This window comes from Mustelus asterias, chromosome 11 (assembly GCF_964213995.1).
Source record: "Mustelus asterias chromosome 11, sMusAst1.hap1.1, whole genome shotgun sequence".
Taxonomy (NCBI): Eukaryota; Metazoa; Chordata; class Chondrichthyes; order Carcharhiniformes; family Triakidae; genus Mustelus; species Mustelus asterias.
The window spans coordinates 43445235-43473148 of NC_135811.1; the positions used below are offsets into that span (position 1 = coordinate 43445235).

Here is a 27914-nt window from a genome sequence, read left to right on the forward strand (position 1 = left end):
CAAACTGGCCCCCGCTATTTGCTCATTATCTTTCCTTTGATGCCTCTTCAGACATGCAAATTCTCAGCCGGTCTGAACAAACGCTCTCTTCATTTCAAAGCCTGCGATAGATCCGAGTTTGCCTCCCACCCTCTCCAGCTGGGGGCAGCCTCTTGTCTCCATTGATCACAGCTTGAAGTAGCCGTAATGATGGAGAGGAAACATGTTCCAGCTTGTATTGGTAACTGATCCACTTCGCCAGCGTCTCAATTGTTCAACCACTGTGTTCCCCGGTCGTACCGATTATCAGTGTAAAATTGCAATGCAATTGGTAAAATAATTCTGTTAAAAAACATGCAACCGTGGGAGTCCCAATAATTAACCCATGGACCGAATAGGCACACAGTACAGGAATAGTTAATTGAACCCCTCTAGCCTGTTCCAATATTCAGTTAGATCATGACAGATCTGAGATCTCACCTCATATAACTCCCTTTTCCCCACATCCATTGGTTAATAGGAATCTATCAATCTCAGATTTAAAGTGAATAACTCAATATTTCCTCCTTGACCTACAACACTGGCATCTACCCAACAATGTAGAAAATTGCCCAGATGTGTCCTGTCTACAAAAAGTAAGCTAGATCCAATCTAGTCAACTTTTTTTTTCAAAAATATACTTTATTCGTAAAATATCAGAAAGAACATTACAAAATATCACATCAAGTACAATAATTTCATAGAATCCCTACAGTACAGAAGGAGGCCATTCAGCCCATTGAGTCTGTATTGACCACAATTCCACCCAGGCCCTATTCCTGTAACCCCACACATTTACCCTGCTAATCCATCTGACACTAGGGTCAATTTAGAATGGCCAATCAACCTAACCTGCGCATCTTCAGACTGTGGAAGGAAAGCAGAGCACCCGGAGGGAACCCATGCAGACATGGGGAGAACATGCAGACTCCACACAGACATTGACCCAAGGCTAGAATTGAACCTGGGTCCTTGGTGCTATGGGGCAGCAGTACTAACCACTGTGCCATCATGCCGCTCCAAAATATTCAGGTTTTCTACACAGATCAAGTTGCTCTCTGAGGTGCTTCAATACGATTGTGCTACATGTAATATTCACTGTATATATTCATTGTGAGATATACAGCCCAAAAGGGTTCTATACAATTCCCTTTCCCTTGGTTCACTGTGGCTGAAAAACTTCAGACAGTGACCTTTCCCCATTGCATCTCTGCAGCAGCTGCCCAAAAGCTTGAGAGTGTCCCTCAGCACGTACTCCTGTGCTTCGGAATGTACCAGTCTGCAACACTCGGTCAGGGCAACTCTTTGGACTGGAAGACCAACAAGTTTCAGGTTGACCGAAGAGCATCTTTCACCGAGTTGATGATCTTCCAGCAACAGCTGTTGAAAAGTGTCACTCACTACATGCTGAGGTTGCTGGTGTTGCAAAGGATGGGTCTGGTCATGCTGTCGCGAAATGCTGCAAGTAGTTGGACTATTCCATACCATCTGTCCCTCGTGGAAAAAATCGATGCAGAGGAACACCTTTGACCACAAATCCATCAGGCAGACTGTCAAGGTCATTTGACAGAATGCCTCATCACCAGAACTTTCAGACATAGCTTGTCTGGTGGTGAGAAAGACCCCCCTCCCCTTCCCCCCCCATTATACATGCCCTGACTCTCACTCTATCTGCACATTGTCTTCGAGGTGACTGTAGTGGGGAAGAGTCCATTGTCCACCTCCTTGTGGAAGGTGTATTTACAAAGAAGGTCTGGATAGAGATGAGGTGGTTTTTGTAGAGAATCATCCCGAGCAGTTCCGTGACACAGGATTCTGTGCTCTACGGGCTGTTCCCAGGCATGCACACCAATCTCTAGCCAAATATCACACTGAGAGTCTACTCTTGATCATCAGTAAGTGATGGAAAGTGTTGTCGATGCTGCTATTAAGTGAAACTGATTCTGCAATAACCCCATCCATGCTCCTTTTGGGTTCCAGCAGGGTCACTCACCCCAGACCTTATTACAACCTTGGTCCAAACATGGACAATGTGCCATCAATGAGTCCTAGCAAAACCAAATTCAGTGGGGAGTTGGGGGGGTGGGGAACATCACTGGTTGGAAACATAGCCAGCACAAAGAAAGATGGTTGTGTTTGTTTGAGGCCAATCATCTCAGTCCATGGACATTGCTGCAGGAGTTCCTCAGGATAGTAACCTCAACTAAACCACCTTCAACTGAAGCAATGTTCCACGCATTGCTGGACTAAGAAGAAAACCAATAATTCTAGGTATTGACTGAACTATCTGTTGACTAAAGCAGAATGGGCACCTCGGACATACTCTCTTCCACCTTCTGTCAGGAAAAAGATACAAAAATCTGAGGTCACGTACCAACCGACTCAAGAAGAGCTTCTTCCCAGCTGCCATCAGACTTTTGAATGGACCTACCTCGCATTAAGTTGATCTTTCTCTACACCCTAACTAAGACTGTAACACTTTTTGATTTGATTTGATTTGATTTATTATTCTCACATGTGTTAACACAGTCAAGAAAATAACTTTCTTGCACGCTATACAGACAAACATACTGTTCATAGAGAAGGAAAGGAGAGTGTGCAGAATGTAGTGTTACAGTCATAGCTAGGGTGTAGAGAAACATCAACTTAATGCGAGGTAGTCACTTCATTCTGCACCGTCTCTTTTCCTTCTCTATGAACGGTATGTTTTGTCAGTATAGCGCACAAGAAACAATACTTTTCTCTGCATACTAATACATCTGACAATAATAAATCAAATTGAAATCAAATCAAAAAGCCAAACCCTTTTCCGAAGGATCTTTAGTAAATTAAAAGTCAGAAGCGAATTCAGAAGTTCAGAATTGTGAAGGATTACATATATTTGGATAAAAGCAAAATACTGCGGATGCTGGAATCTGAAACAAAAGCAGAAAATGCTGGAAAATCTCAGCAGGTCCCTCATATATTTGGGGGTATGTTACAGATCCAATACCCAAGGGGAACATACCGTTCAGGTTGTGGTAATCAATCAGGACTTTTTGTTGAAATGTGTAAAATTGCGATTGGCCCTGTTCTGACAGCGATTGTATCTTCAAACAAACCAGTGGTCACGCCTATCGGCTGCCATCAGGTTTTACCATAACTTCTAGTATCTCAGCGATGGCGCTCTGAGAGATTAGCAACAATCCGGCAGCGCTGTAAATGATTTGTAAACACTTCAAATTTGCATTTGTTTGGCTAGTTTTACTGTTTTCCCTTCCCACAAGACTTTGATCAGAGTCAAACGATCGGAACAACCACAACACTAACGATTTATATTAACACTTCAGCGCCAGACTGCTGGGCGTCCGTCTGAGTGCGAACATGTAGCTGTGATGTTAAACAGAGGGCTGGCTAACTCACTGCTTTCGAATTCAGCCACTTCGTCAGAAGTCGCAAACTTTCCCCACCTAATTACAGTGGTTGTTCTGGGTAGAAGCGTTCAAAGTAACTAATTGTACAAAGCGGGGTTCTAACGTTATTTTCCATTTATCGGTGGGATTGATCAATGTGAAAACGAATTCATTCATTTTGTTTAAGCTTTTTGAGTTCTTTGCCAACACAGCCCTGCCGCACCCATGTCACTGAATGTCTGGGGTTATAAAGGTCCGAAATTCTACTTTTCACAACTTTTTCTTTGCAATATGAATGAGATTTACTTCTTCAATGAACAAACATGAATTAAGCATGTGTTCTGAGGAATACTTATCATAGAACCATAGAATCCCGACAGTGCAGAAGAGGTCATTCAGCCCATTGAGTGTGCACCGACTTTCTGACAGCGGGATTTTCTGGCCGCACTCGCCCCAAGACCGGAAAATCCTGCCCGAGGTCAATGAACCTTTGCACGGACCACGGGCGGGATGGGAAATTTCCGCCCAGAGTGTCTTACCCAGGCCCTCTCTCCCACCCGACCTCCGTAATCACACATATAAGGGCAGCATGGTGGCACAGTGATTAGCACTGCTGCCTCACAACACCAAGGACCTGGGTTCGATTCCCGGCTTTGGTCACTGTCTGTGTGGAGTTTGCACATTCTTCCCATGTCTGCGTGGGTTTCCTCTAGTTTCCTCCCACAGCCCAAAAGACGTGCTGGTTAGGCGCATTGGCCGTGCTAAATTCTCCCTCAGTGTACTCAAACAGGCGCCAGAGTGTGGCGACTAGGGGATTTTCACAGTAACTTCATTGCAGTGTTAATGTAAGTCTACTTGTGACTACTAAATAAATTTTAACTTTTATTTTTACATTTCCTGTGGCTAATCTACCTAACCTACACATTGAGTTACTAAGGAGCAATTTAGAATGGCCAATCCTAACCTGCACATTTTATTTCATTGAGGGGAATAACTGCCAGTTTCCTGATACCTTGTGCTTCCACACCAGTGATATGAGAGGTTAATCCAATAGTGGAGTCTCCAGTTGCCATGGAAATTGACTGGAGACAAGTGAAGAAATTCTTAATGTACCTTAAAGGCACTGCATGTGCTTGGGTTTGCAGTGATCCGAACAACTCAATACTCCTTCTTTGGTTAGTGAGCAGACACACCAATCCTAGTGTCTTATAAAAGAGACAAACACTTAAAATTGAGACATTTGGTATTAAAATCAGAAGTTGCTGTGTTTTCAAACACAAACCAGGACTGTCTAGTTCGACAGTAGATTTATAAATCTCAGTAATGTTTATTAAATCTCTAAAAGGTCAGGGCTCTTTTGGAAACGAAAATACTGCACCTGAAAAGGCTTTACAATCACTTAAAAATAATCCCTCCTGTTAAAAAAATCTGCTCTCCCACCATAATCACTGAATTTGCTGCCTCCCATTGGATGAAAGCTAACCACATGTCGCAACTTCCTGCATTAATACAATTAAAAATATATTTACCTACAGTCAAGTAACAATAAGCCCTCCAAGCTTGAGTTATTCAAAATGATGGTGATAGTTAATGCAAAGATAGGGACCAGGGACCCAGGTTCGATTCTAGCCTTGGGTGTTTGTCTGTGTATTTCCTCTGGGTGCTCTGGTTTCCTCCTACAGTCCAAAAATGTGCATGTTAGGTGGATTGGTCATGCTAAATTTGTCCCTTTAATGTCCAAAGATGTGTAGGTTAGGTGGATTAGCCATAGTAAATGTATAAGGTTACGGGGATAGGGCGAAGAGGAGGGTCTGGGTGGGATGCTCTTTCGGAGAGTTGGTGCGAACCTGTTGGGCTGAATGGCCTCTTTCTGCAATGTAGAGATTCTATGAATCAACTGATGGGTAAGGATCCTTTGGTTCATCCAACCTGTCCCACACAATTGTAATAGCTTGTTCATCAAAACCTATGATCCCCACCTATGATGTGTAAAGATTCCAGTTTCAAGGATCAGTATTAGTCATTATTTTCACAGCCAGAGCATCATATGCAATGGCTTCCCTTTCTGCTCCTGAGCTGTTATGTCTATTGTGGAGGCAGGCTCAGTTGAAGCATTCTAAAGGGAATTAGATTGTTACCCGAAAAGAAAGATTAGGCGGGGTAATGGGAAAAGGCAGGGGAATGGGACTAGGTGAATTCCTCATTCGGAGAGCTGGTGCAACACAAATGGGCTCTTGTGCCCCATAACAATTCTGTGATTCTCTGTCATCTCCCAAGGATCTATCCTTAGTTTCCTCCTGTCCTCAATATACTTGGAGACATCATCCAAAAACGCAGTATTATTTTCCACAAGTTTTCCGCTGACCAAATCCAGTTCTATTCCACCACCTCTTGACTCCCCTACTATTGCTAAAATATCCAGTACTGAATGAGCAGAAATGAAACATTTGGAAAGACTGAAGCCAATTTGATCCCAATTACAAATCCTCCTCTCTAGCTATCAACTCCACTCCTCTCGCTGACAACTGTCTCAGGCTGGACCAAATTGTTTGCAACCATGATGTTGCTTTTGACCCAGAGATGAGCTTCCAAGCACTTGCCGGTGCTATCATTAAAGCTGCTTAGCACCTCTGTATGGATTTGTGTTTGCACGTTGTGTTTGAGTTATTTGGTGAAACAGTGGAGTATGTTGATGAGGACATATATGGATTTTCAAAAGGCATTTGATAAAGTATCACATAATAGATACATTAGCAAAATTGAAGTCAATGGGATTTGAGATGCATACAAAATTGGCTAAGAGACAGAAAGCAGAGTGTGAACAGTTGCATTTCGGGCTGGGGAAGTGCGCACTGGTGTCCCGCAGAGATCAATGTTGTGATCATCTGCTGTTGAAGCCCTCATCCACGACTGTGTTAGTTCTGGATTGGACACACTCCTAGCTGGTGTCCCAAGATCTCCCTCTCAGCTCGTGTCATCCAGAACTCAGCTGCTTGTGAATTTAGCTGCATCAATTCCTGTTCACACACCACCCCTGTGTTCACTAACCTACACTGGCTTCTGATCAACCAAGGTCCCCACTTAAAGATTTTCACCTTAATTTGCAATTCTCTCCAGGGCCTTGTGTTTTTATATCTCTGTAATTTCCTCCAGCTCCATAGAAAGTATTCTTTCTGGTTGTATCACAGCTTGGTATGGCTCCTGCTCTGCCAAATGACAAGAGGTCGTGAATGTAGCCCAATCCATCATGCAAACCAACCTCCCATCCATTGACTCTATCTACACTTCCCACTGCCTCGGCAATGCAGCCAGCATAATTAAGGACCCCACACACCCCGGACATTCTCTCTTCCACCTTCTGTCGGGAAAAAGATACAAAAGTCTGAGGTCACATACCAACAAACTCAAGAACAGCTTCTTCCCTACTGCTGCCAGATTTTTGAAAGAACTTAGCTTGCATTAAGTTGATCTTTCTCTACACCCTAGCTATGACTGTAACACTACATTCTGCACTCTCTCGTTTCCTTCTCTACGAATGGTATGTTTTGTCTGTATAGCACGCAAGAAACAATACTTTTCACTGTATATTAATACATGTGACAATAATAAATCAAATCAAATCAAATCCACACGAAATCTGTGTCCATCCATGACTGGCCTTTGCATAACCATGATTTCCATAGTTCCACCGCCGGTGGTGTACCTTCAGCTGCCATACCCTTAATATATCCCTCTTTGGTTTTACATTTTGCTTTATAATACTCTCCTGAAGCACTCCCATGAGATGTTTTATTACGTAAAAGGCATTGATCAATATAAGTTGTTTTCATTTGCAATACCTTGAAATAATTTAATGTAACATGGAAATGTAGAACAATACTCAATGAACAATACAATTGTATTGCTGCTTTAGTACCAACAGACAACAATTCACAATTGTACAGTACTCCGAATGCAAGGCCCAATTGCCAGTTACTTTACACTGAAGAATGTAATGCTAAGCCAGAGGCAAAAGTTTAAGATTGGTAACTGAAAGTCACAGTAGATGAAGTCTCTGGGGACTGATTTTAAGAGCACAGAGGGTGAAGAGAACTGAAAGGAGAAGGCAGGACAGTAATAGTTAAATTCAAGGCCATCAATACATTGAACATAGAACATAGAAAAACTACAGCACAAACAGGCCCTTCGGCCCACAAGTTGTGCCGAACACATCCCTACCTTCTAGACCTACATATAACCCTCCATCCTATTAAGCTCCATGTACTCATCCAGGCGTCTCTTAAAAGACCCTATTGAGTTCGCCTCCACCACCCCTGACGGCAGCCGATTCCACTCGCCCACCACCCTCTGTGTGAAAAACTTACCCCTAACATCTCCCCTGTACCTACCCCCCAGCACCTTAAACCTGTGTCCTCTCGTAGCAGACATTTCCACCCTGGGAAAAAGCCTCTGAGAGTCCACCCGATCTATGCCTCTCAACATCTTATACACCTCTATTAGGTCTCCTCTCATCCTTCATCTCTCCAAGGAGAAAAGACCGAGCTCCCTCAGCCTATCCTCATAAGGCATGCCACTCAATCCAGGCAACATCCTTGTAAATCTCCTCTGCACCCTTTCAATCTTTTCCACATCCTTCCTATAGTGAGGCGACCAGAACTGAGCACAGTACTCCAAGTGGGGTCTGACGAGGGTCTTATATAGCTGCATCATTATCCCCGGACTCCTAAACTCAATCCCTCGATTGATAAAGGCCAGCACACCATACACCTTCTTAACCACCTCCTCAACCTGCGGGGCCGATTTCTGAGTCCTATGGACCCGGACCCCAAGGTCCTTCTGATCCTCTACCGTACTAAGAGTCTTTCCCTTGATATTGTACTCCTTCATCCCATTTGTCCTACCAAAATGGACCACGACGCATTTATCTGGGTTGAAGTCCATCTGCCACTTGTCCACCCAGTCTTGCATCCTATCTATGTCCCTCTGTAACTTCTGACATCCCTCCAGACTATCCACAACCCCACCAACCTTCGTGTCGTCGGCAAACTTACCAAACCTACCCTCCGCTTCCTCATCCAGGTCATTTATGAAAATGACAAACAGCAAGGGTCCCAGAACGGGCTAAGACCCCTGGGGCACACCACTGGTGACCGACCTCCATTTAGAAAAAGACCCATCTATACCCACTCTCTGCCTTCTGGATCCACCGGGCAGCAGCCCCTTGGATCCCATGCCCTCTCACGTTTTCTAGAAGCCTTGCATGGGGAACCTTATCGAACGCCTTGCTAAAATCCATATAAACCACATCTACCGCCTTCCCTTCGTCAATGTGTTTAGTCACATGTGTTTAGCTGAGACAGCTGAGAAGGAGGAAAGCAAAGGTAGTAATCTCAGGATTGCTGCCTGTGCCATGGGAAGGTGAGGACAGGAATGGAGTGAGGTAGAGGATGAATGTGTGGCTGAGGGACTGGTGCAGGGGGCAGGGATTCAGGTTCCTGGACCATTGGGACCTCTTCAGGGGCAGGTGTGACCTGTACACAAAAAACGGGTGGCACTTGAATCCCAGGGGGACCAATATCCTGGCAGGAAGGTTGGCTAAGGCTACTGGGGAGAGTTTAAACTAGATAGGTTGGGGGGAGGGGGATCAAAATGAGGTGACTGAGAGTGAGGAAGGTAGCTCGCAAACAGAGAAGGGTTATAGGCGGTGCAAGAGGGCGGATGGACAGGGAATAGAGAAGGGGAGAGCTCAGACCAAAGGATTGAGATGTGTTTACTTTAATGCCAGGAGTATAGTGAATAAAGGGGATGAGCTCAGAGCGTGGATCGATGCCTGGAAGTGTGATGTGGTGGCCATTACAGAGACTTGGATGTCTCAGGCACAGGACTGGATACTCCAGGTGCTGGGATTCAGATGTTTCAGGAAGGACAGGGAGGGAGGCAAGAGAGGGAGTGGAGTGGCACTGCTGATCAGGGATAGTGTCACAGCTGTAGAGAAGGTGTATGCTGTGGAGGGATTGTCCACCGAGTCTCTGTGGGTGGAAGTTCGGAGTGGGAAGGGGCCGGTCACTTTGCTGGGAGTCTTCTATAGGCCGCCCAATAGTAACAGGGAGGTGGAGGAGCAGATAGGGAAACAGATCCTGGAGAGATGCAGTAATAGCAGAGTTGTTGTGATGGGAGACTTTATTTTCCCAAACATAGATTGGAATATCCCAAGGGTAAGGGGATTGGATGGGGAAGAGTTCGTTAGGTGTGTTCAGGAGGGTTTCCTGACACAGCATGTGGACAAGCCTACAAGAGGAGAGGCTGTACTTGATCTGATACTGACCAATGAACCTGGACAGGTGTCAGACCTCTCAGTGGGAGAGCATCTTGGGGATAGCGATCATAACTCTATCTCCTTTAGGCTTGCATTGGAAAAAGAGAAGATCAGGCAAGCTAGGAAAGTGTTTATATGGAGTAAGGGGAAATATGAAGACATTAGACAGCAAATTAGAGGAGTAAATTGGAAGGAGGTATTCTCGGGAAAATGTACTGAAGAGAGGTGGCAGTTTTTCAAGGAATGTCTGTCTAGAGTTCTACAGGACAACGTTCCGAGCAGACAGGGAGGTGTTGGTCGGTTAAAGGAACCGTGGTGCACGAAAGCTGTGTGGGACCTAATCGAGAAGAAAAGGAAAGCGTACAGAAGGCTCAGAGAGCTTGGCAAAGATAGGGATTTAGAAGAGTATACGGCTTGTAGGAAGGGACTAAAGAAGGAAATTAGGAGAGCCAGAAAGGGTCATGAGAAGGCCCTGGCAGGTAGGATTAAGGAGAACCCTAAGGCGTTCTATAAATATGTGAAGAGTAAAACGATGAGACGTGACGGAATAGGGCCTATAAAAGGTGAAGGCAGGAAAGTTTGTACGGAACCAGTAGAAATGGCAGAGGTGCTCAATGAGTATTTTGCCTCGGTTTTCACAGAAGAGAAGGACCTGGGTGGATGTACTGCGGGCGTGCGGTGGACTGAAAGGATTGAGTATGTGGACTTTAAGAAAGAGGTTGTGCTGGAATCTTTGAATGGCATCAAGATAGATAAGTCGCCGGGTCCGGATGGGATGTATCCCAGGTTACTGTGGGAGGCGAGGGAGGAGATTGCAGAGCCTCTGGCGATGATCTTTGCGTCGTCGATGGAGATGGGAGAGGTGCCGGAGGATTGGAGGATTGCGGATGTGGTTCCTATTTTCAAGAAGGGGAATAGGGATAGCCCAGGTAATTACCGACCAGTGAGTCTAACCTCAGTGGTTGGTAAACTGATGGAGAAGATCCTGAGGGACAGGATATATGAGCATTTAGAGAGGTTTAGTATGCTCAAGAATGAACCTGGAAATAAAATTCCATTTCTACAAAGTCTCATCAAAAATGAAATCCATACATTTGGGTCCACGATGAATGCAGTTTTTATATGCTCTGCTCAGCATGGCTTTGTCAAGGGCAGATCGTGCCTTACGAGCCTGGTGGAGTTCTTCGAAATACAGGAGTGAAAAAATGAGAAGCTGTAAGAAACTTTGTGTTAAAGGCATGTCGGAGGTTTCAGGAAATTGAAAATTAGGCTATTTCCATAGGTCAAGCATGAGTGAAAAAGAAAGAGAGAGAGTGAAAGACCGCACTAATATTAGTACCTTACCTCATTGTCACCAATCTTTCTCTTACCCACCCCCTACCTGCTTGTGTGCAGATTCTACTCAGCCTGCCCCAACTCTCAAAGTGGATGATGACAACACCATTGAACCTCAGCATGGTGACTCCTAGCCCTTGTATGCTGATGGGTTCGGGGCCCCACTGTGGGCAATGGATCTGGCCAAGCTGCTTGGCCATAATGAGAGCAGATACAGAGGGATGCTTCCCATGACATCTTCCTCTTGTGGTGCCATTGACATGTCCACATGCACTGCTTCGTGTCACCATGTGATGACTTCAGGGCAAAAGAACACCATTGGTCCTTGCTGTCTGGGGGAGAGCAAGCCATAGAAGGCTATGAGAGGAAAACTGCCTGTGACAAATGCCAAGATTTCAGTACCTTCTGTTGAGATTGTGAGCGAGGCTTAGCTTTACTGAGAAATCACATCTCTCACAATAAATTTGCAAGGGTTAGCATGTCTGAAACATCAGTCTGATATGCATGGAATACTCCTTCATGGCATAAAAAAGAAATCTCCCTACCACACTCAAGAAGGATGTAAAGGTATTGAGGAGAGTGCAGGATGGATTTACAAGGATGGATCTAAGGATCAAGGACTTCATTTATGTTGATAGAATGTAGAAATTGGGGTTGGCCTTCTTCAAGAGGGTTGAGAGGAAATTTGACACAGTGTTCAAAATCTTGAAGGGTATAGAGAAGAATGGATCATGAGAAACTGTTCCCAATGTTGGAAGAGTTGAGAACCAGAGGACAAAAGAACTATCAGTGACATGAGGAAAAACATTTTTTATGCAGGATATGGTTAGGTTCTGGAATGCACTGCCCGACAGTGAGCTGGAGGCAGATTCAATTGTGACTTTTGAAAAGGAACTGGACAAGCAGCTGAGGAGATAAAAAGGCAGGGCTATGCGGAAAGGCTGGGGAAGTAGGACTAAGCAGAGCTGCTCTTGCAGAGAACCAGAAGAGACAATAGGTCAAAAGACCTCCTTCTGTGCTACAAACATTCTATGATTCTATTGGTGAAGCTTAACAGGCTTATGGCATCACAGCACAAAAGAACATTTAGTAAAGCTTCTTGCTGGTTTTCAGAGTAGCATCAACTATTCACAAAGGTTCCGGTTAACATGATTATCTGAGGCTGAGGCAGATGAATCTAAAACCCCGGCATACTTTTCAATATGTCAGGCTCACTGGTTACTTTTCACCTAGAGATTGTTTTTTGTGGAGGCAAGGTGCATGGCTGAGATATTAAATCAATGGCTCATGCCTTCACGAAAGAAGAAGATGCTCCCATTGTCACTGTTGAGGAGGAGGTAATAGAGAATTTGTTGGGGGTGAAATGTTGACTGTGTTCAAAGTAGAAGAGTCACCTAGTCCAAATGGGATGACACCAAGGCTATTGAGGGAAATAAGTGTGATAATTGCAAAGGCTCTGATCATAATCTTCCAATCCTCCTTGGATGAAGCAATGGTACCAGAGGATTGGAGAAGTGCAAACGTTATAACCCAGTTTGCAGATGATACCAAGTTGGGTGGGAGGGTGAACTGTGACGAGGATGCAAAGATCTTTCAGCGTGATCTGGACAGGTTGGGTGAGTGGGCAAATCAATGGCAGATGCAGTATAATTTGGATAAATGTGAAGTTATTCACTTTGAAAGCAAAAACAAGAAGGCAGATTACTACTTGAATGGCTGTAAATTGGGAGAGGGGAGTGTGCAGATGGGTGAACTTGTGCACCAGTCACTGAAGGTAAGCATGCAGGTGCAGCAGGCGGTAAAGGCAAATAGCATATTGGTCTTCATTGTGAGAGGTTTTGAGTACAGGAGCAGGAAACTGTTGTTGCAATTATACAGGGCCTTGGTGAAACCACATCTAGAATATTGTGTGCAGTTTTGGTCTCCTTTTCCGAGGAAGGATGTTCTTACTCTTGAGGGAATGCAGCCAACGTTTACCAGGCTGATACCAGGGATGGTGGGGCTGATGTATGAGGAGAGATTGAGGAGTGAGGTTAGGATTGTTTTCGCTGGAGTTCAGATGAATGAGGGGAGGTTTCTGATAGAAACTTATAAAATTCTGACAGGACTAGACAGGGTAGATGCAGGGAGGATGTTCTCGATGGTGGGGGAGTCCAGAACCAGGGGTCACTGTCTGAGGATTTGGGGTAGACCATTTCGAACAGAGATGAGGAGACTTTTCTTCACCCAAAGTGGTGAGCCTGTGGAATTCATTACCACAGGAAGTATATGATGCCAAAACATTGAATGTATTCAAGAGGCAGCTAGAAATAGCACTTGGGGCGAATGGGATCAAAGGTTATGGGAGAAAATAGGATTAGGCTATTGAGTTGGACGATCACCCATGATCATGATAAATGGCAGAGCAGGCTTGAAGGGCCAAATGGCCTCCTCATACCCCTATCTTCTATGTTTCTATGTTTTGAAAAGATGAGGGAGATAGAGGCCAGTCAGCCTAACCTCTATGGTAGGTGACGTTTAGAGGCTTTGAAATGAAAGAACATACAAACATGCAACACAGAAGTAGGTTAATAAATAAAAGCCAACATGGATTTGTTAATGTGTTTTATTTGATGAAACAATGTAGTATTTTGAGGAGGACAGTGATTGATGTAGATTTTTAAAAGGCATTTGATAAAAGTATCACATAATAGATTGAAGTCAAGGGATTTGAGGAGCAGTGGCCATATGCATACACAATTGACTAAGAGACAAAAAGCAGAATATGAATAGTTGCATTGCAGGCTGAGGGAATGCATTGGTGTCCCGCAGATGTCAATGTGATTGCTATTCCTTGTGATAGATATTAATGACTTGGATCTGGATATACATGACATAACTTGGAAATGTAATAAACAGTGAGGGGGATGGTAATTGAATTCAAGAGGACATAGACGGGTGAAATGAGGAAGATGCACAACAGATTATACAGAGAAGTGTGAAGTGAATGTGGCAATTTGAAGTGGGTACAGGACAGGGAGATCTGGGGATGAATATACACATACACACACAAATCTTTGAATGCCCACAACGTCATTGGCTTTATAAATGGAAGCATGGAGGAAGTTATGCTAAACAATTTGTAAAACATTTAATATGCTTCAGCTGGCATTTTGTGGTGAATTCTGAGTATTACACTTCAGGAATGAAGTCATGAGTTTGGAGGCATTAGCCGGAATTTTACCATCCCGCCCGCCACAAGAATTGGAGCGGGCGAGGGACGGACCATGGGAAGGTCTATTGATCTCCGGCGGGATTTTGTGGTTTCGGGATGAGTGAGGCCGTAAAATCCCGCCCTGTGGGAGAGAATTACCAGAATAGTAATGGGGGTGGGGAGCATCAGTTATGTGGTCAATGACTGGAGAATATTGTCCTTCTTGGAGCTGTGAGGGTAAATGATTTTTAGAGACATGCAAAATCTTCTGATGGTTACAAAGTAACAACTGTTTCTAGTGGCAAAAGGGTTAGTAACCATCAGACACTGATTTAAGATAGCTGGCAGAAGGATCAGAGGCAACCTGCGAAAAATAATTTCTGCACAGCATGTTTTCATGATCTGAAGGGCACTGCCTGAAAGGGTGGTGGAAACAGATTCAATAATAACTTTTTAAAGGGAATTGGGATAAATAATTGAAGGGGATGTTTTACGGCTATGGGGAAAAGCAGGGGATAGGGACTAATTGGATAGCTGACATTGGTTGAATGGAGCAAACAGCCTCTCTCTGTACTCTATTATTCTGTGATTCTCTGCCTCGCATTTAATGAAGTACTTTTTGACATGTAGTCACAGTGACAGAGTAGTACTAAGGTTATATATCTGTAGCATGCCTTCCATAGAGGGTTGACACAGTTCCAATTGTTCATGGTCAGATGTGTCACAGGCAATTAGCTGCAAAGTTGCAACACTTAATTCCTGTTCAAGAAAGAGTTGGAGTGCAGCACGTAGAGAAATAGAATTTTTGACACTTTTTATTTGGCGGCCTAATCAAATGTTTGCACAATGAAGGGCAAGGGTTGTTGGGGTTCGATTCTAATGGAAAGTTTAGCTGGATTTATGTTGCGAAAGGAGAATGAGGCAGCAGCAGAGACTTGCGTGACTGCAGTGAAAAATGCTTTGTGTAGAGCAGAGAAAAGCCATGGACCCACCCAGGATGGACTCGATCTTGGGGAGGCATTGAGGGAGATGCTCAGTGGACCAGAAGCTGTGTGCTGCAGTATGTGAATGATTCAATAGAGTCTTGGGAGGGCATTGATGATGGGGAGGTGGGGATCTGGGAGAGAGGCAGGGTTTATGAAAGGAGGGAGATGGGGGCAAAGCAGGGCTGTATATTGGGTGACAGGAAAGGAGCACATGGTTGAACCAATACATATTCACATTGAATATAAAATGTGGCTTAGTGTTACACATGCAAAAGTAGTGACAAATGTATCACTATACAGTCCATGAATATAGCTGAAAGGCAAAGTGAAAGGCAGTGATGAATAATCCCGAGCCTAATTGGAATCAAAAAGAGTCTGGGGGCTGGTACCAATCACAACCAAAAATGTGGCAACCAAAATTTAGGTAAAAGCTGCCAAAGAAAATCACCCAACACAAATTTAAACTTTAGTATTTTCTTTCAGGGTGGTGTGTGGCACAGTGGTTAGCACTGCCTCAAACGCCAGGGACCCAGGTTCAATTCTGGCGTTGAGTGACTGTGTGAAGTTTGCACGTTCTCCCCTTGTCAGCATGGGATTCCTCTGGTTTCCTCCCACACTCCAAAGATGTATGGGTTAGGTTGATGGGCCATACCAAATAGTCCCTTTGTGTCAGGAGATTAGTAAGGTAAATACGTGGGGTTATGAGGAGAGGGCCTGGGTGGGATTGTTGTCAGTGCGAACTCAATGGGCCGAACGGCCTCTTTCTGCACTGTAGGAATTCTGTGATTCAAAAGCAGCGGCCTATCTGTAAATGCTGACTTCCTGAAAGGTGAGAACCGATTTGGTCTCGAGCCCCATTTTAGATGGTAAACCTAAGACAGAGCACATTCCTGAGTAATTCAGAGAAACCAGTGATTGTGGACATAACAATGTCACTACAATGTATTGTAATCAAGCAACCTCTCACCTGTTTCCAATGGAAAACATTTCCCTTTGTTACCATAATTGCTTAATCAAGATGAATTCATCTGCCAACTGTAGTGGAATTTTTGATGTGAATTTTTTCTTCTCTTCATTAGAATAAAAGAATGTAACTTTTATTATCTACATTTATCATACTTAAGGTACACCATGGGAGACAAAATTACAATGCATAACACATTTGCCTAAATATCCTACCTCTGTTGTCTGACCAGAGGCATTAATCTGCTTGAACTGAATGGTTTAATGCATCTGCTAATTTTCAAAAATTTCATATTAGACATTGAGGGCGGGATTTTCCAGCCATGCGTGCCCTGAAACCGGAAAATCCCACCCGAAGTAAATGGATCTTTCCATGGTCTGTCCCTTGCCCACTATGAGTCCCGTGGCGAGCGGAACGGGAAAGTTTGCCACTTACAAGACATTTTCAGCAAAGGAGACATTTGGCCCATTGTCTCCATGCTGGCCGCCCATAGAGCTATGCAGTCAGTTCCAATCCCCATCATCCTGCAAGTTTATTGGGGAGGCGATGGTCTAGTGGTATTATCGCGAGACTATTAATCCAGAAACTCAGCTAATATTCTGGGGATCCAGGTTCGAATCTCGCCACGGCAGATGGTGGAATTTGAAGTCAATAAAAAATATCTGGAATTAAGAATCTACTGATGACCATTGAAACCATTGCCAATTGTTGGAAAAGCCCATTTGGTTCACGAATGTCCTTTAGGGAAGGAAATCTGCCAACCTTACCGGGTTTGGCCTACATGTGACTCCAGAGCCATAGCAATGTGGTTGACTCTAAACTGCCCTTAGGCAACTAGGGATGGGCAATAAATGCTGTCCAGCGATGCCCAGGTCCCATAAATGAATTTTTAAAAAAGTTTATTTCCTTTAAGTGCCCTATCCAATTTCCTCTTGAAATCATTGGTTGTTTCTGCTTCCGCCATCATCCTAGGCAGTGAGTTTCAACTCATCACCACTCACTGCGCAAAATGTTATTCTTCACATTCCCCATGTATCTCTTGCCCAAAATGTTAAAATTGGTGTTCCCTCATCCTTGTACCATTAGCTAACTGGAAGAGATTTTCCTTGTCTACCTTATCTAAGCCTATCATAATCTTGTGGTTGTTAACATCCCAAAAATTCAGGGTCCATAACATTTACAGGAACATTATATCACAATTTGAACAAATGTGCCTTTGAATTACATTATTGCTGCTGTATTCAGGTAATTACATTTTCAGAATTTGTTATCCCTAGTATCCAAACTGGGTTACTGCCTCCAGTTCAAGCAGAAACTTACCAAGGCTTCTGAGCTAGCACCATCTGAACCTATGATCGCTACCAATCCAAGGACAAGGGCAGCAGACACCACCATCCCTTGAATTTCCCCTCCAAATCACCCACCCTCCTGACTTGGAAAAATATTGCCATTCTTTCACTGTCGCTGGGCCAAGATCCAGGAATTCCCTCCCTAATAGCGCTGCAGGTGTACTTGCATAACATGGATTGCAGCAGTTAAAGAATGCAGCTCACAATCATCTTCTCAAGGGCAATTAAGGATAGGCATTAAATGCTAGCCTAGGCAGCAATGCCCACATTCTGTAACTGAACAAATAAAAGAACCTCACTTCAGCTACTTTGCAAATAGTAGCCACACCAATTTTAAAATCAAGGTGAAGGAATTGTATTGCTTCACTTTGAAACACACTTTATACTACAGCTCATTATAAATGTTTTATTGGCATGTTCTGCCTATACCATTGCGACTTCCATTCTAGATTAAGTTTAATACTGCAATATGAAAGTGTGGTGAAAATACCTGATCAATATTAAGGAACAGAACTATACACAGAAGTACTTTTGCTTATTTAGACTCAGTTATAAATCTTGGGAGGTGTAACATTGCAAGCTTACAAGGAAGAAATGAGTGGACAAGAGTTCCCACAGTTCAAAACAACTATGACTAACCCACAAAATTCAGGAGAAACTCATTCGGAGGTAGTTGCAGGTGTCTACTTTCTATAAGTTCACATCCCAATTTGGATCAGGTCTGAAGGGTTCCGTGGAAAGAAAATTGGACAAAGAAAGAAATACATTGCTTATAAATTGATTGAAGCAAACCACAGGGAAATGAGTCCAAATATTTTATATTTATATTATAGTGTATATGATATAATGCCTCAGCAGCATTCTGTTTCCAGAAATAGTGGCTCCGACATACAACTTTCCTATGTATTTGTGCAATAGCTCCTTTGAGAACTTAAAAAATATATAATTGCACAAGTTTCAATGAGGAGGAATGTGTCTCACAACAGTGCAAATCAGTGCATTTTCCCTCAGGAGCACAACTTAATTTAGGCTGGATTATACAGGACTGATTGTGAATGAAAATTTACCAATACCAATACATCATGATTTAGTACATATAAATGTAATAATATCCCACATATGATTGTAAAATACATGAGAAAAAATAAATATACTATAATATATTGCATGATGCAAGGTTTAGAATGATTCCTTTTGATGTGTATCTGATGCTGCCGTACATTTAATCCTTTATTAGATACTGAGGTACGGATGGAATCGATGAGTGGTTGCACCTATCTGAGGTAAATTCGGCTGGTGTTCAAGAAGTGGTGAAGAGGTAGAAGTCTGGGTGTGGTGAGGTCCAAATTTGACACAATGAGGAAAGAGGCTGGAATCTGCCATGGGATACTGACTGTGAATGGAGGCATATGGGTGCGAGAAATACTGAAGGAACAACCTGGACTTGAATGCCTCAGCCTGAGCATCTTGAAGTTGTTGTTTGAATTTCATTCGGCGATTCTGAAACCAGGTTTTAACCTAAAAAAAGGATATAAAATGACAGATCACCACCAATAATTATGCCATCTGGTTTGGAGCCATTTTAAGTACATAAGCACAAATGTCAAGTCTTCCTTCCTGCACGCCCTCCTCTCCACAATCCTGATGGGGATGTGCCTTTTGTAGGAAAGTATGTGGATAGAATGATTGACATCAGAAGCTGTACAGCATGCAGGTGCAGGCATGTAATAAAAACGGCAAACGGGATCTTGGCATTTATTGCAAAAGGACTGGAGTATAAAAGTAGAGAAGTGTTGTTATTGTATAGGGTGTTGGTGAGACCACATCTAGAGTATTGTGTCCAGTTTTGGTCTCCTTACTTGAGGAAGGATTTGGTGGCACTGGAGGCAGTTCAGGGAAGGTTCGCCAGATTGATTCTGGGAATGAAGGGATTGACGTACGGGGAAAGATTAAACAGTTTGGGCTTGTACTCTCTGGAGTTCAGAAGGATGAGGGGATCTGATCGAGGTATGTAAAATTTTTAAAGGGTTTGATAAAGTAAATGTAGACCAAATGTTTCCTCTTATGGGGTAATCTTGAGGTCACAGGTATAGGTTGAGAGGTGGTAGATTTAAAACTGAGATGAGGAGGAACTACTTCTCGCAGAAAGTGGTGAATTTGTGGAACTCACTGCCCCATTATGTGGTAGAGTCTGAATTGTTGAATGGTTTCAAGAAGGAGATGGATATATTTCTAATAAAAAAGGGATAAAGGGATATGGGGAACAGGTAGGGAAGTGGATTTGAGACCAGGGAGAGATCAGCCATGATCTGATTGAATGGCGGAGCAGGCTCGAAGGGCCAAATTTGCTGACTTCTGCTTCTAATTCCTGTGTACCTATGTTCCAGAATGCTGTGAATCTGAATTATGAAGATAGTAATGTTAGAGCAGTACCACCCTGCCAGCAATCACAATTACTCTTTCTTCCAGCTTTCCCCCATCAATATCACTAGATCAAAATCCTGCAAGCACTGTGGGTGTACCTACACCACATAGATGGAAGCAGTTCAAGGAGGCAGCTCACCACCATCTTCTCCAAGGCAATTAGGGATAGGCAATAATTGCTGGCCTTCCCAACAATGCCCTTGATGCAGGAACAAGTAAGAAATGATCAACCTACCGCCCTGAACTCACAGGGATATGACCAGTTGCCAGCTTGCTTCACTAACTCTCTCAAATTGTGACTCTTTTCTGTGTGAGTGGGGATAGTAAATGTCTGTGTGCCACTCAATATTTGGGTAGTGTGCGACAAAGTCTGATCCCGCTTCACACAGAATTCACACCACTGGACATTTTCTAGCAAGGGTTACTGAATAATTCAAGCTGACATTTTCCCCTCCATAATCCAGGGACTGTAACAGCTTCCCTACTGAAATTGGTTACCATAATATACTGAGAATAGAAGAAGGTTTGTTTCTAACAAGTATTAGCGGATCTTCAATGGAATTTGACACTGCGATTCAGAGCATATGCTGTCTAAGCGACAAGTTACATTTTATACAGGCTATAATGTGGTAAAACATACCAAGTCACTTCACACAAGCATTATCAGACAACATTGGGCAGCAAGCCATATCAGGAGATATTAGACCAGATCATCAAAGGTTTAGTCAAAGAGCTGGATTTTAAGGAGCAAGCGATATTTTTTTTAAAAGCCAGAGGGGTTTAGAGAAGGAATTCCAGAGCGTAGGACACAGAAAGGTGAACGTCCACCATTACTAGTGGAATGATGAAAATTGAGAATGGGCAAGAAGTGAAAGAGAGTCAACATCATGAAGCGCCTGGAGATTAGACATAGGGAAGGGTGAGGTTATGGAGTTGGGGAGGGGGCAAAGGTTTAAAAACAAAGTTGAGAATTTTTAAAGTTCTGCCTCACCAGACAGAGCCAATGTCAATCAGCAAGCAAGGAGGTGGGAGAGGAATGAGGCAAGTTAGGATCTGGTCAGCAGCGTTCTGGATGAGCTCAAGTGTATACAATGTGCAATGGAGGCTGCCCAGGAAAGCACTGAATAGTCAATTCTAAAGGCAAAAAAGGCAAGAAGGAGGATCATAGCAGCAGATGTGCTGAGGCTGAGGTGAAAGTCAGTGGCCTTGCTGCTTTTGAGGATATGTGGTTGGAAGCTCAGCTCAGGGTCAAACAAGACACCAACCCACTATGTATTGTGAGGCTACTCACTAATGGTAATTACATAAGTCAAGTTTTACTTTTACTACACATTACTTGGGGAGTGTTAGTGACATTATAACCTTTAAATCTATGTCTGTGTGGCTATGTATTAAGAAATCTTACAACACCAGGTTAAAGTCCAACAGGTTTATTTGTAGCAAACGCCACTAGCTTTCGGAACTGGCTGTTCCTTCGTCGGGTGGGTGGGAGTTCTGATCACAAACAGGGCATACAAAGACACAAACTCAATTTACATGAATAATGATTGGAATGTGAGTCTTTACAGCTAATCAAGTCTTAAAGGTACAGACAATGTGAGTGGAGAGAGCATTAAGCACAGGTTAGACAACGTATCAGGTGTCTACCTGATATGCTGCAGGAAAGGATGTGCTGAGGCATGGTACATTGGGGAGACCATGCAGACGCTACGATAACGGATGAATGAACACCGCTTGACAGTCACCAGGCAAAACTGTTCTCTTCCTGTTGGGGAACACTTCAGCGGTCACGGGCATTCGGCCTCTGATCTTCAGGTAAGCGTTCTCCAAGGCGGCGTTCACGACAGCGCACAGTCGCTGAGCAGAGACTGATAGCCAAGTTCCGCACACATGAGGACGGCCTCAACCAGGATCTTGGGTTCATGTCACACTATCTGTAACCCCCACGGCTTGCCTGGACTTGCAAAACCTCACTAACTTTCCTGTCTGGAAACAATACACATCTCTTTAACCTGTGTTTAATGCTCTCTCCCCTCACATTGTCTGTACCTTTAAGACTTGATTAGCTATAAAGACTCACATTCCAATCATTATTCATGTAAATTGAGTTTGTGTCTTTGTATGCCCTGTTTGTGATCAGAACTCCCACCCACCTGACGAAGGAACAGCCAGTTCCGAAAGCTAGTGGCGTTTGCTACAAATAAACCTGTTGGACTTTAACCTGGTGTTGTGAGATTTCTTACTGTGTTTACCCCAGTCCAACACCGGCATCTCCACATCATGGCTATGTATTGACAGGAGTAATTTTCTGACTCTGCTGCTAGTGGACATTTGCCAATGGAATACATTGTTAATTTGGACACAAAATGTTCTGACCATTTTGAATCTAGTTATTGAATGGAAGATTTACTTTCAAAATAAGGTGGGATCATGTTTGAGTTTGACATTACATGTGTGGAGATGGAGGGTTTGGAAAGTCTTGGAATATCAGTATGAAAGAGGGGGTTTGACCTGTGGGAGGACTGATATGGTGGAAGTTGGGCATCGGAGCATTGGAAGGGAGTTATGATGTTTTGAAGTAGATGCAGCAGTAATGGGATCACGAGCTGTATCTGTATCTGGGAGAACTGATGAGTGGATTCTACAGTTAATACCAAAGAAATAACAGCCTAGGGTCTGTTTATAATGAAAGTCATGGGAAATGAGTGCATTGGGTTGGGATCAAGGACCTGGCAGAATTTTGAAGGTTTTCTTGTTTCAAATTCTGCAGCCCTTGGGAATGAGAGATCAGACCAGATTGCTGTAGCAATGGGGGTGAATTGTTGATATCATCAAAGGAATAGGATGTCTCAGCAATTGATCATTTAATGTCAGATTAAACCACAGTGTCAAATAGCTCAGGTTGGGGGCTGGTGCGGGGAATGTTTAGTGTGGAGGACAACATGAGAACAGTTAATCACTTCCATTGAAATCGATGGGAACATTCTAACAACACAAATGTAAATCACTGTGTTTACTACTTGCCAGTCAGTTGGATTTGCTTCTTGACTATTTTATGTTTTAGTTAGCACCACGCCCGAGGCAGTAAAATAAATGCAGCAAGTTCTAGAATTACATGGTAATACTGTCAATATGTGTAAAGAGGAAATTTAGGGTAATATTCAAATGTAGATTCTCTGTAAGAATCTGTTGAAGAGAGGTTTACACTCAAAATCATAAGCTATCTGTTGGTTATTCTGGTACTTTCTGTTGCCATTTTACTGCATTTGAAACCAAAAGAGAAAATGCCAGATAATCTCAACAGACCCCTTAGACGGTCGTCTGGAGTCAAAATGTCAGCTCTTTTCTCTCCTTACAGATGCTGCCAGACCTGCTGAGATTTTCCAGCATTTTCTCTTTTGGTTTCAGATTTCAGCATCTGCAGGAATTTGCTTTTATATTGCATTTGAAGTTTTTTTTAGTGAATCTCTTTCACTTATCCACTGCTGGGATGTCTAAGTGGAGTGCCCCAGGGATCTGTTCTGGGACCCTTGCTGTTTGTCATTTTCATAAATGACCTGGATGAGGAAGTGGAGGGATGGGTTGGTAAGTTTGCTGACGACACCAAGGTAGGTGGTGTTGTGGATAGTTTGGAGGGATGTCAGAAGTTGCAGCGAGACATAGATAGAATGCAAGACTGGGCGGAGAAGTGGCAGATGGACTTCAACCCGGATAAGTGTGTGGTGATCCATTTTGGCAGATCCAATGGGATGAAGCAGCAGTATAATATGAAGGGTACCATTCTTAGCAGTGTAGAGGATCAGAAGGACCTTGGGGTCCGGGTCCATAGGACTCTTAAATCGGCCTCGCAGGTGGAGGATGCGGTCAAGAAGGCGTACGGCGTACTGGCCTTCATTAATCGAGGGATTGAGTTTAGGAGTCGGGAGATAATGCTGCAGCTTTATAGGACCCTGGTTAGACCCCACTTGGAGTACTGCGCGCAGTTCTGGTCACCTCATTACAGGAAAGATGTTGAAGCCATTGAAAGGGTGCAGAGGAGATTTACAAGGATGTTGCCTGGATTGGGGGGCATGCCTTATGAGGATAGGTTGAGGGAGCTTGGTCTCTTCTCCCTGGAGAGACGAAGGATGAGAGGTGACCTGATAGAGGTTTACAAGATGTTGAGAGGTCTGGATAGGGTAGACTCTCAGAGGCTATTTCCAAGGGCTGAAATGGTTGCTACGAGATGACACAGGTTTAAGGTGCTGGGGGGTAGGTACAGAGGAGATGTCAGGGGTAAGTTTTTCACTCAGAGGGTGGTGGGTGAGTGGAATCGGCTGACGTCGGTGGTGGTGGAGGCAAACTCGTTGGGGTCTTTTAAGAGACTTCTGGATGAGTACATGGGATTTAATGGGATAGAGGGCTATAGATAGGCCTAGAGGTGGGGATGTGATCGGCGCAACTTGTGGGCCGAAGGGCCTGTTTGTGCTGTGGCTTTCTATGTTCTATGTTCTAATTGTTGCTCATGTGGCCATTTGCCCCAAATAAAAACACCACTATTTTAAACAAACACAAATATTGCAGAAGCTGGAAATCTGAAATTTTGAAAACAACATACATGTTGGAAATATTCAGTAAGCTAGGCAGTATCTATGGAGAGAAACATAATTAATGTTTCAGGTTGGTGATGAACTTTCATCAGCATTCTGATTCCTTCAGTGATGTAACTGAGATCAAGGAACTCGCAGTGTGCTAATAGGGGAGGGTGATGAGAAAGATCTTCCTTATTATTGTATGGAAACATTTTGAGAGTTCCCATTCAGTACATCAATCCACTAGCCAACTACTCCATTGTGCTATTTAACAGCTGATTTCCCAGTCCTGGCCAGGTTAGTTGGCAGGTCAAGGTGAAAACTCTCCTATTTCTTGGACAGGCTGGTTATAAAGTGACAAAGGCCCGCCAGTGATTTCCCAGTCATTTAGTTGCTCACTGTTACTGGGGTGTATTTGAAAGAAGCATTCGAGGAATGGGCTGACCACTGGTGCCGAGTCTCTGAAAGATCAGATCAAGCCCACGATGGGGTGCAATGCCAAACTTGTCAGCTTGGATCTCGTTCGTCTCTCTAGTGGGGACCATGAATTGGATTCAGTTGGATTTTGAACTTGGTCTTTGGAGCAAGAAAGGAATGGATTTAAGTTTGCCCAGTCCACTCTGAGCATTGGCTTTGAAACTTTAATGATGGAGTAATTTAAAAAAAATTATTATGGGTGGCTTGGTGACACAGTGGTTAACACTGCTGCCTCACACCAGGGACTCGGGTTTGATTCCAGCCTCAGGTATCTGTCCGTGTAGGGTGTGCACATTCTCCCCGTGTCTGCATGGGTTTCCTCTGGGTGCTTTGGTTTCCCATCACAGTCCAAAGATGTGCGGGTTAGGTTGCTTGGCCATGCTAAATTGACCCTTAGTGTCAGAGGGATTAGCAGGGTAAATATATGGGGTTGCGGGAATAGGGCCTGGGTGGGATTGTGGTTGGTGCAGACTCGATGGGCCGAATGGCATCCTTCTCCTCTGTAGGGATTCTATGATTCTGGCCTTGGGTGTCTGTCTGTGTAGGGTTTCCACAATTTCCCAGTGTCTGCGCGGGTTTCCTTCGGTTGCCCCAGTTTCCTCCCACACTTCAAAGATGTGCAGATTAGGTTGATTAATGGGGTAAAGACGTGGGATTATGGGGATAGGGTCTGGGTAAAGTGCTCTTTCAGAGAGTTGGTGCAGACTCGATGGGCTGAATGGCCTGCTTCTGCACTGTAAGGATTCTATGATTATGGTTAGATGTGGGTCTGAGATTGGGAAGGCGGCAAGGATTGGGAAGTGGCTGTGGTTGGGAAGAATCCCAGCTCTCACCTGTGTCTCTGATAGGTGAAGTTCTCCAGCTAGCCTCCGTCTCTGATCAGATCCCGGGTAAGGCTGACACTGGAAACTCAACTCCAGTCTGCGCAGTTGTTCCACGCTGAAGACAGTTCGGAGGCGCCGGCGATCAGTCCATTCCTCGCTCCTGGAGTCACTGTCTGTCTTTTCTGAGACACTCAGTCTGCAGGTGGCCCCAGCTTCTGTATAGAAAGGCAAACAAGGCAGCTGGTTGTGTCTGGTCAAAGCATGCTCTTGCGAGACAATTATAGTCAGTCCATTGACTTCTCAAACTTCTGCTGCCCCTGGCTTCTGCATAATCATTGGGGTGAGAGGTTATTGGGTTAAAATAGCAGCCCCACAACTCCCTTTACCAGGTTACCTGGGCGGCATGGCGGCACCCTGGTTAGCACTGCTGCCTCACAGCACCAGGGACCCAGGTTCAATTCTGGCCTCGGGTCACTGTGTGGAGTTTGCACATTCTCCGCATGGGTTTTCTCTGGGTGCTCCGGTTTCCCCCCACAGTCCAAAGCTATGCGAGTTAGGTTGATTGGCCATGTGTGAGGCGGGAATGTCTCGGGTCAATAGATGGGGTTATGGGGATAGAGTCCAGGTGGGATTGTGGTCGATGCAGACGATGGACCAAATGGCCTCCTTCTGCACTGTAGGATTCTATGGTTCTATGGTACCTGATAAAAAATTTAGCTTTCCCTTCCAAACAATTGTAACATACGATTAATGTAAATGGATGCTCTAAATAGAACAGAACTGCCCAGAACCTGAAAAATAACATATTTTTTGATTTGATTGATTATTGTCACATGTATTAGGATACAATGAAAAGTATTGTTTTTTGCGCGCTATACAGACAAAGCATACCGTACATAGAGAAGGAAAGGCAAGGGTGCAGAATGTAATGTTACAGTCATAGCTAGGGTGTAGAGAAAGATCAACTTAATGTAAGGTAGGTCCATTCAAAAGTCTGATGGCAGCCGGTTGGTTTTTATGTCTTGTTTTCCGACGAAGAAGGCGGAAGAGAAAATGTCCGAGTGCATGGCAAAGCAAAGCAAAAATAAATTTAGTACGAGTAAAAAAACGATTAGACCTGTGGAAAAGTAGATCAAAGTTGAAACTATAGTTCATGAACACATGTCACTTTAAATATGAGATTCCCATCATTACTTACCCAGGAGTTCAGAAGCTTTCTGTGGAGATTTCTCCCCTTGGTTATTTCTTGTTATTGAGCTGCCACTCTTGTTAATGGGATGCCTTGTATCTTGGGCATGTGCTGTCTGAGCTCTGCACAGGTCACAGTGCCCTGTCTCCTGTTCACCTTGAAGCGTTTTACTGTCGGGAGGCGAATGGTTGCCCAGGTTCTGGCCTTGGGCTAAGTCTTGCCCTGGCTCCTTTAGACATTGACTGCTCTGTGCAAGCCATTGCACTGAAAATGCTCCTTCCAGCATCTGTAGGGTCGAACACAAACAGAAAGCTGCCGCCGTTTTAAAAAGAGCTGAGTATTTATGGGGACGTTTCCTTTACACCCGATCAGTAAATTTGTTTCCACATCAAAGCAAGGATTCCAATAAACAAGGGGTTGACTCACCAGCGATCCCTTGCAACATTCGGCAGCAAAGGCATGAATACACGACGTGATAAATTGGGGATATCGAGATATGGCGCCAAGTTCAACTAGAAATAAGATGACATTATCAATATAACGATAAGTGTCGGTGATGAATTAACTGGAAGTAAACACTGTGAACCTAAACCGCCAGGCCATTACAAGACACCATTATCTGACAGCCCCCAAGCACAGCACATTTATAACAAGGGGGAATCCGTAACCATTCAAATGGGCGGCACTTGTTACTAAATCAGATCAAATGTCGTTATAACGGGTTCACAAGAGTTGGGTTCAAGAGATACCTTTTTAAAGCCTGTTTTACCCTGGGGGTGAAAGTGACTGTCTCAGGGCCAGAAACTGTCATTAACTCTATTGTAAAATGATTAAGAATATTGGGGGGGGGGGGTCAAAGTTTCGATTTGATTAGCA

General features: G+C 43.9%; 1 protein-coding gene across 1 annotated transcript; it reads right to left on the reverse strand.

Moving 5' to 3' along the window:
* Positions 1-18786: 18786 nt before the first annotated feature.
* LOC144500236 (uncharacterized) lies at positions 18787-27324 on the reverse strand. The gene is made up of 3 exons (XM_078222913.1): positions 27044-27324; positions 25859-26045; positions 18787-19071 (listed from the first exon to the last, which is right to left on the reverse strand). The coding sequence occupies exons 1-3, from the start codon at positions 27322-27324 to the stop codon at positions 18787-18789; spliced, it is 753 nt and encodes a 250-aa protein (XP_078079039.1).
* Positions 27325-27914: the final 590 nt, after the last annotated feature.